The sequence below is a fragment of the Amaranthus tricolor genome, chromosome 4 (genome assembly GCF_026212465.1).
Source record: "Amaranthus tricolor cultivar Red isolate AtriRed21 chromosome 4, ASM2621246v1, whole genome shotgun sequence".
Taxonomy (NCBI): domain Eukaryota; kingdom Viridiplantae; phylum Streptophyta; class Magnoliopsida; order Caryophyllales; family Amaranthaceae; genus Amaranthus; species Amaranthus tricolor.
In genome coordinates this window covers 7,999,961-8,008,772 of record NC_080050.1, presented here as the reverse complement: position 1 = coordinate 8,008,772, position 8,812 = coordinate 7,999,961, and the positions used below count along the sequence as shown (strand labels likewise).

The 8,812-nt window shown below is 32.9% G+C and overlaps 1 protein-coding gene across 2 annotated transcripts; it reads left to right on the top strand.

Moving 5' to 3' along the window:
- Window positions 1-1,870: 1,870 nt before the first annotated feature.
- LOC130810329 (probable serine/threonine-protein kinase PBL19) lies at window positions 1,871-6,671 on the top strand. 2 transcript variants are annotated; one of them, XM_057676342.1, is made up of 4 exons: window positions 1,871-2,792; window positions 4,985-5,245; window positions 5,400-5,522; window positions 5,636-6,669. In XM_057676342.1, exons 1-4 carry the CDS (start codon window positions 2,430-2,432, stop codon window positions 6,185-6,187), a joined length of 1,299 nt encoding a protein of 432 aa, XP_057532325.1. In that variant the 5' UTR covers window positions 1,871-2,429; the 3' UTR covers window positions 6,188-6,669. The 2 variants fall into 2 exon arrangements, with proteins under 2 accessions (XP_057532325.1, XP_057532326.1); XM_057676343.1 differs by lacking the exon at window positions 1,871-2,792 and adding an exon at window positions 3,411-3,604 and having other exon boundaries at window positions 5,636-6,671.
- The last annotated feature ends 2,141 nt before the right edge of the window (window positions 6,672-8,812 follow it).

Below are 8,812 nucleotides of genomic sequence, written 5' to 3'. Positions count from 1 at the left end.
TTTTGGTTAAAATAAGACAAATTTTGAAGTAGGAGGGAGAGTACATGTACTCCATTGCATATCCCAAAAGAGATTGGAGCAACAAAATAATAGTGCATAGTTCACTTTATTTTTGTCCAAAGTTCAAGGAAAATGGTGGCTCCAAGAAACCATCATCAAAGGAGTTGATGAAAATATATAATGTAGTGCCAATGCCAATAAGTACTTAACCCTTAACAAATGTTAGTACGAGGAAATTTGTGTTTCATGTAGACAATCAGAATATTCCTAGGATCCACTTGCCCATTCATGTATTAAAAATTTTATGACTGACATAAGCCCATTTGAAAATTTTTATAGGACTACCAAAAAATCAAAACTAATTTATTACTTACTTCTATGTACCAATCCATCAATTCAAATGGTCATTTTTTATTATTTTCACATATAAATATTCTTTTATTTAGTATTACCCTATGGAGTATATGGTATTACCCTAAAAAAGTTTATAAAATGACATTTTTCAAGACTTGTTGATCAAGAATGTTTCAAATACAAGTTTTGTTTATCAATTGCTTAGTGGCCTTCTAGTTTGTCAATTTATATATAAATTTGACTAAATTAATTTTTTATAGATAATATAACGACATGAAATTTATATTATATTTATTATCTTAGAAATAATGATTGATTTATATTAATTAATTAGTCAAATACAATACTAAATATATTATAAAGACTCATTATAAATATTTACGTTGAGTGAACGTGTTCATAAAGTGTCTAATTTAATTAATATAACTATGGAACAAATGTGTGGACAAGAAAAATTGATTGGGAGAAGATGATGGTGCAAGAAATTGACAATCAAATTTAAGGAAGGGGGAAGGGGGAAGGGAATGATTGATGAAGCATTTCACCAAAAGGAATGAGTAAATCTATGGAAAATGCTATGCTATAAGTGGAAAATCATAAGAGGATATGTCTAAGCTCTTGAATTGGAATAAAGGAGAATTTTCTCCAAAGATCATCTATTTTGGGAGTTTTGAACTTGTAAATTTTAAATTAAAATAATTTATTTTGAATTGAACTTCTATAATGTAAAATGGTTTTCTCAAGATTTTATCAATTAAGCCAAAAACACTTAATTGTATAAAATTTTATGTATTTTTTTTGATTTATTCTATTATATACAAAAAAATTTTAACCTCTGAGAGTGATTAATACTTGAGAAAAAACAAGTGAAGTGAGAATCTCATTAGATTTGTATAGATACATAACTTTATAACAACAATTCCATAATTTTTACTCCTTAATTAAATGTAAAATTTAAAAATTATACAACATACAAATTAAAATAATGCACACATTTTTTTTAGTTTTTTTAATTCCAAGTATAACGAAATCCAAACAACCATTACAAGCAAAAGCTAAGAATTTCTTTTTCTATAAGTGATGAGAATTGAGCTAGTATCACAAGAATATACTTTTTTTGTTCTAAGATATTGCAACACTTTCTACCTAGTCCGTCTCTCTAACTTTGATAGATATCTCTTTTGGGTTATGGTCTTATCACTTTAATTTATTCTTATGGTCCGTTTCTTTTTTTTAATATGCATGCCATGTCATTTTGGGGGTAAATTGAATACACGCATTTCTCCTTATCCTTTTCTTAGAGGGGCATGTGTATGATCTATCCGCTATCTTTCTCTCTGACTTCTATAAGATACTGAGTCTAACTCCAACTTTACCTACAATATTATATTGTTGCAATCTATTAGGGAAAAGTCCAAGCAAAAGAGAATTAATAATACAAGTTGAATATTTGATCCCAAGACTTCAATTAATTCCTTAACATTATAAATTCAAAGTTCAAACACAACCCTTTGAACAAGACTACAAAGAAGAGGCAATTTCTTTCAAAACTCAACAAACACACGTCAACTTTCCCCGGAATTCATTTCAATTTGCTGTCACCAACGGCTAACCCCACCATTTCTGTCGTCTTCTTCTTCTTTCTACTGCTATATTTATCTCTTGTCAACTCTTACTCCTTTTCCCGCAATATTCAACTACCTATAATCCAATTCATGTCTTTCTTCTTCATATTCTTCAATTCAATTCCTTAGATTATTCAACATCCTTTCAGTTTTTACTCAAAAAAGATTTCATCTTTTTAGTATAAAACTTGTCATACTTGTTTTGCTTCATTCATACACATATCTATCTTTTAAAATTCTTACCAAAGTTTACATCTTTCAAATGGGTTTTTTTTCCTAGATAAAAGGGTATTTTCTAGAACCTTTTTTTATTCATTATATATATATATAAAAAAAAAAAGAAAGTCAGCAAACTACATTTGAAATTGAAAATTTCTGTAGGATGAAAAGAACAAAGAGTTGAATATATCATCATTTAAAAAGTGTTTGAGAAAATATCTGATAGAAGAAATGAAGTGTTTTTATTACTTAAAAGAGAAAGCTCGTTCAAGGGCCCACAAATCAGCCCCTCAATTGAGGAACCCAGTAAGCAAATCTGATGATTCTGTTTCTGGTTCAAGCGGGGGAGTGTTGAAATCAACTGGGTCAGAGTTTAATCGACGTGGGATTTGTGATTTGTATGAAGAAAAGGGTAGTAATTTGAGGGTTTTTACATATACAGAGCTTAGGATTGCTACTAATGATTTTAGTAGGAAATTGAAGATTGGTGAAGGTGGATTTGGTTGTGTTTATCAAGGTAAAATTAAGGCTGTTGATGGAGAAGGTGACCCTACATTGGTTGCTATTAAGAAGCTTAATAAAGATGGATTTCAGGTATATGATCATTTCATTTGATTTTTTTATGTTTTTTAAGTTTGGAAAATTTATCCAGAATAATCCAACCTATTCACGATTTTCCTACAATAATCTCAACTATCGATTAACCATGAATAATCCGAACTTAGGAGGGTCTTTGCCTTGGGTACACCCGGGTGACCTGCTACCTATTGTAGCAAGTCATTTTGAATATTAAAAAAAAGATAAATATTTTAAAAAATGGAAAATTTACCACTAATCCACCCTATTTACGATTTTCCTACAATAATCTCAACTATTGACTAAATGCCAAAAAATTACCTGTTGCACCGGTAAAAACAAGAGCAACAACAGCACAGGTTAAGTGAGTCAATAGTTGGAATTATTCATGGTTAATCGATAGTTGGGATTATTGTAGGAAAATCGTGAATAGGTTGATTATTCTGGGTAAATTTTCCAATAAGTTTTAACGTTTCAAATTTGACAATATTCTTTTAGAAAAATGGTTTCAAGTTCTTAAGATAAAAATGGTTTTAAGTTCTTTAGATAAAAGATAATATGTTTATAGGTTGGAGCATTAACAACCATGCTCGGACGGAGTTAGGACAAAATCGATAGTTGGGATTATTGTAGGAAAATCGTGAATAGGTTGATTATTCTGAGTAAATTTTCCAATAAGTTTTAACGTTTCAAATTTGACAATATTCTTTTAGAAAAATGGTTTCAAGTTCTTAAGATAAAAATGGTTTTAAGTTCTTTAGATAAAAGATAATATGTTTATAGGTTGGAGCATTAACAACCATGCTCGGACGGAGTTAGGACAAAATCAGGTGAATATTTAATGAAATGAGCTTAATGAGATTTAAACCCGAGTCAGTGCTGGCATATAGCAAATTCTTACCAACTTAAGTAGCACATATATTGATATATTTAGGTACATGATTTTATACATAAATTGATTATTGTCTGTTGATATCATTGACGAGCATAGATTCGCCCTACGCTGTTTGGTGGTCCCATGTCCGGATAAAAGAGCATGTTGAACGTTTGATTTGTTACAATCAACTCGGTATAGCTCATTATCATCCAATAATCATGGAGTCGATCTTTTATCCTCATTATCATCCAATAATCATGGAGTCGAACTTTTATCTTTTGAGATTAAGACTTCTTATTAGATTAAGACTTTTGATATTTTTGTTGGGAGTTTTGACTTTTGAGTAGTTTTTGCTTGTATATCTAATTTTTTAGGAATGCTAACTTTGTCAATGTGATTGGTGAATCATAAAATTTTGAAGTTTTGCCTTTTTGGGTATTCCAATAAATGAGTACATTTACTCTCTTTGAATAATTCTTTTCTTGGATATTTTGGTAGTTGCTCTTATATTGCTTGGGACAAGGACAACAACATGCTTACCTAATATGTTTACTTTGAAAAGTTTTGAAGTTTCAGAACAAGTTCTGAATTCCAAAAGGCTAATTTGTTCAGTTGATGGCTAGTAAATCAAGGTGCTTATGGTCATCAGATCAGTTTTGGGTCAGGTGTTTCGAGTCAGGTCAAAATCAAATCTTGTGTCAAATTTGGTTTTTACATCATTTTAAATCTGTTTTTGAAGTTGGGTCAATGTCGAGTTCAGTTATACAAGGTCAGGTAAATGTCAAAGTCGTGTCTGTTTTGAACACCTCTATTAGTAATAAGGGTGAAAAAGTTTAAATTAGCAAACTTATCAGGGTTTTTCAGGTGAAGACAACGTAAACATGATAGATTATATAACAAATCTTGGAGTTACAATAAAAATTTAAGCTGATGGTTATAGCTCCAAGATAAGTTATTTACGTAAGAGCTATTCTTCTGAGAGACCGTCTCTCGGCGACCTCAAATCAAGAAGATGAGGCGTGTCTCTTTGTGAGACCGTCTCATACAAGAATTTGTGTTTAAGTTATCAAGCCAATGTCCCTGGGCCATTTAGAAGTAGATCCATTTTCAGCTACTATAAACTTAGTAATGTCTTAGAAACCCTCATAAGCTTATTTTTGGCTCATGATCCCCTACATTGCAAGTTTCTTGTTGCTCTAACATGAGTAAACTGCTAATTATTCCCTTATGTTTTAGTAGAATTTTATGTCCTTGGCTGACCTATTGCTTGTAGGAATATGTTAAAAATGTTTCAATACAATTCATCTATATAATCTGTTATCTTGCCTTGTAGGGTCATAAACAATGGTTAGCCGAAGTTCAATTCCTCGGCGTTGTGGAACACCCTAATCTCGTCAAACTCATAGGATATTGTGCGGTGGATGGTGAGCGAGGGATACAGAGATTACTCGTGTATGAATACATGCCCAACGGAAGTTTGGAAGATCACCTTTTCAAGAAGTCTTACTCGGCTCTTCCTTGGGAAAAAAGAATGCAGATCATTCTCGGAGCTGCTCGAGGATTAGCTTACTTACATGAAGATTTAGAAGTGCAGGTATGAATAATCCGTCCTGCCTTCTCTTACGGTTTAACAAATGCGTATAGTAAACTACTCAACACTTATTGAGTTTATTTCACGCTAGTCCTTTCTTGTTTTGTAATGTAGAGTTAGTAAATCTTGTACTTTCGACATTTGCTTGTTACTGTAGGTGATATTTCGTGATTTCAAGACGTCAAATGTGCTGTTAGATGAGAATTTTAAGGCGAAGTTGTCAGATTTCGGGCTTGCTAGGGAAGGTCCAACTCCGGGAAGTAGTCATGTTTCAACTGCTGTAAGTATTCATCCGGACTAACTAATTACAGATAATAATCAGCAGCAAAAATAACAATTTATCGGTAAAAACTAGGATCTGTTATATTGAACTGATGTGTTTTCGTCGTTTAGGTTGTTGGCACGCATGGCTATGCTGCTCCGGATTATATAGAAACTGGTCGTCTTTCATCTAAGAGTGATGTTTGGACTTTCGGGGTTGTATTGTATGAAATTCTAACTGGAAGACGATCATTAGAAAGAAGCCTCCCAAAACCCGAACAAAAGCTTTTGGACTGGGTGAAACAATTTCCTGCTGATAGCAAAAAGTTCACCAAGATAATGGATCCACGTTTGGGCGACCAATATTCGTTGAGTGCAGCTCGACGAATAGCAAAATTAGCAGACAGTTGTTTAGTGAAGGGTTCCAAAGATAGGCCGACCATGATCGAAGTGGTTGATAAACTAAAACAAATAATAAAGACAACAACAGATGATGGAAGTAGTAGCAGCAACAGGAGCAGTTCGAGTGAGAATGAAGTTGGTGATTCCGAGAAGAAGGGGAAGCAAATTGGGATCTCGGAATCTGCTAGAAGACGGTTTGATCATCTTGCTAAACTCGGTGAGCAGGTGGACGGCCTTAGTAAGAAAAGATTCTTGATCATGCAAAGAGCTAAGGTATCATGATTCGGTTTATCGCAGTAAAGAGAAGATATTGACATGAATTAAGCAGCAGCTAAACATGATATTAGAGAATCATGAGTTTTAGACGGCTGCTCGACTTAACATTGTTGCACTTTTGACATAAAGATGAGCATTGTTGGAGCTCTGAAGATAACTATTAAGTTTGTACGCGAATTTGCACTTCTTATTTATGTGAAGTTGCAGATGATGTTTGCTACTAAAGATTAACTAGAAATCTCTTTTTGTAAAGAACAAGGATAATACTGCACACATCCGATCCTACAAACCCGCTTAGGTGGGAGCTAGTGAATATCAATGGAATAATTATATGTTGTATGTTCATAATAAACCGTTTTGTTAGAGGAAATAAGAGTGAAGTATTAAGGTTTTTGGTTCTTGAACTCTCATTTGTAGAAGGGTGAACACAAATATAAACCAAATGTATTTCGTTTGTTCTAATTGGAAGGATTTTTGGTTGTCATAAAATATTGTGCTTCTTTTAACAGAAAAAATACATGTTTTTGGAAGATTTATTCATGTGTAAAATCGTTAGTCTCAAATTTAAAATGAACAAATTCCTATACGATTAGGTTAGATTGAATTTACACAATTAGACCTTGACATTAGTGTTATTGTAGAAGAAAATTTGAAAAAAATAAGAGCATTGAACAACTTTATTCCAAAAATAAGCTCCGTGAAAACTTTATTTCTAAAATAAGCGTCCGTACATCCAAACCTAGGCTTGGTATAAGTCGCTGTTACTAACAGCGAAAATAAAAAAAAAAATTAAATAAAAGCCTAAGTCGCTGTTAGTAACAACGACTTAAGGAGTTGACCGCTTAATCTCGTAGGTTAGAATGAGGAAGTAACTGAAATAATGAAGAAGACTTATACCAAACCTAAGTTTGGATGTACGGACGCTTATTTTGGAAATAAAGTTTTTACGGAGCCTATGTTTGGAATAAAGTTGTACAATGCTCTTAGTTTTTTTCACATTTTCTATTGTAGAATAGATTAATCTATTTGGATAGTCCAAATTCGTTAATAATCTTCTGTCGATAAGAGATATTATGAATCACTTGTATATTTATCCAAGTTAGCTTGCAATGAGATCAAGATCATTTGAAGATTGAAATGAGATTTATTCATATCATCATACCAAACTTATCATGCTTCTAAAAGATTACGATAAAGGATTAAAGAGTGAAAAAAGGCAACACTATTATCAAAGGAGACAGAGTGACTCTCTCAGCTCAAAAAAGACCACTCATAGAATATTAAATTTTTATATTTCATTTTTTTAAAGCGAGAGGTTTAAGCATGCTACTATCAAAGAACATGCAAAAAACTAATATCTAAGTTAAAGAAAATTTTAGATCAACCTGGTAGTTAATGGTTTTCCCCTTTACCCTTGTAATAGAAATTCAATTCTAACCCCATATAGAAGAGATTATTTTCTCTACTATGTGCCTGTAGAGATTCTCTAGCCTACCCGTAAATCATAAATATCTACATTTGACGATGGTATGAAACAACCATAACCACTTGACCTTTTAACACATGAAGTGATACTCGTTTTAAGGTGCTTAGATCTTGAACTAATTTGCCAAAATGATAATCAACATTGATATTATTGCCACAACATACAAAGGTGGCCTTGTGAAAAACCATAGCCAAGCCAACCCTCTGAATTCTCAGCATTTGAGTAAGACAAACATCATAATCAGAGGCAAGCCATTGGTAACCATAACAAAAAAATAAGTGCAAACGTTATAGTTAAAGAGAGCAAGTCTAGAATGAGTCTCGAATGGTATTGACTAAAGGTAAAGCCAAACATACCAATTAAAATACCGCGACTGATTTTAAGACTCAGGTGAGACAGTCAATATAACGGATAGTTTCTGAGATAACATGGACGGCCCAGCATAATACTATGCACATGAATCAATCAATTATATCGAAGCAAAGTACGTAAAAAATTATACAGGAGTACCCCCATCTCATCGCTGAAGCCTGAAAGAACCTATATGCACCTTGAAAACAAAAACGAAGAAAAGGCAAAAAGAGTGAAGATCGATAGAGAAAGACACAGCACCAATGAATTATTTGTCACACTTCCTGAATGTTAATTTCCAGAACAATCTCCAGTTACAATACTATAGAGGATAAGAGCAAAATCAACGGATAACAAGGCACTCATAAATAAACTAAAATGTTCAAGTATTCTTCACTCTATCAGCGTATAATCTTTAAGTTCTGAAAATTGCTAGGCGGAAGCGGCATGTACAAGCCTCGTCAGTCCCAACAGATCCAATATAATAGCAACAGAGTACGAAATTCTAATACCAATACTTGACTTCTTCTAAGAGAGGTACACCAATGGACGTATGGCGTATCTAGCTTGCTTCACAAACTTATATAGAGAGACTAGCAAAGTAAGGTTGCAACCTTAATCAATCTTAATGTCAAATCTAGACAGAACACACTTGTAACGATGACGCCACACATGCCAAGCTAAGGCATTTTGACGTTCTTGAGGCCCTGTAAACATTTCCTTCCCCGAGATTTCAAAAAAAAAAAAAAAAAAACTGACTCGCATGCAACATCAACTTCATAACACTCCGTGAA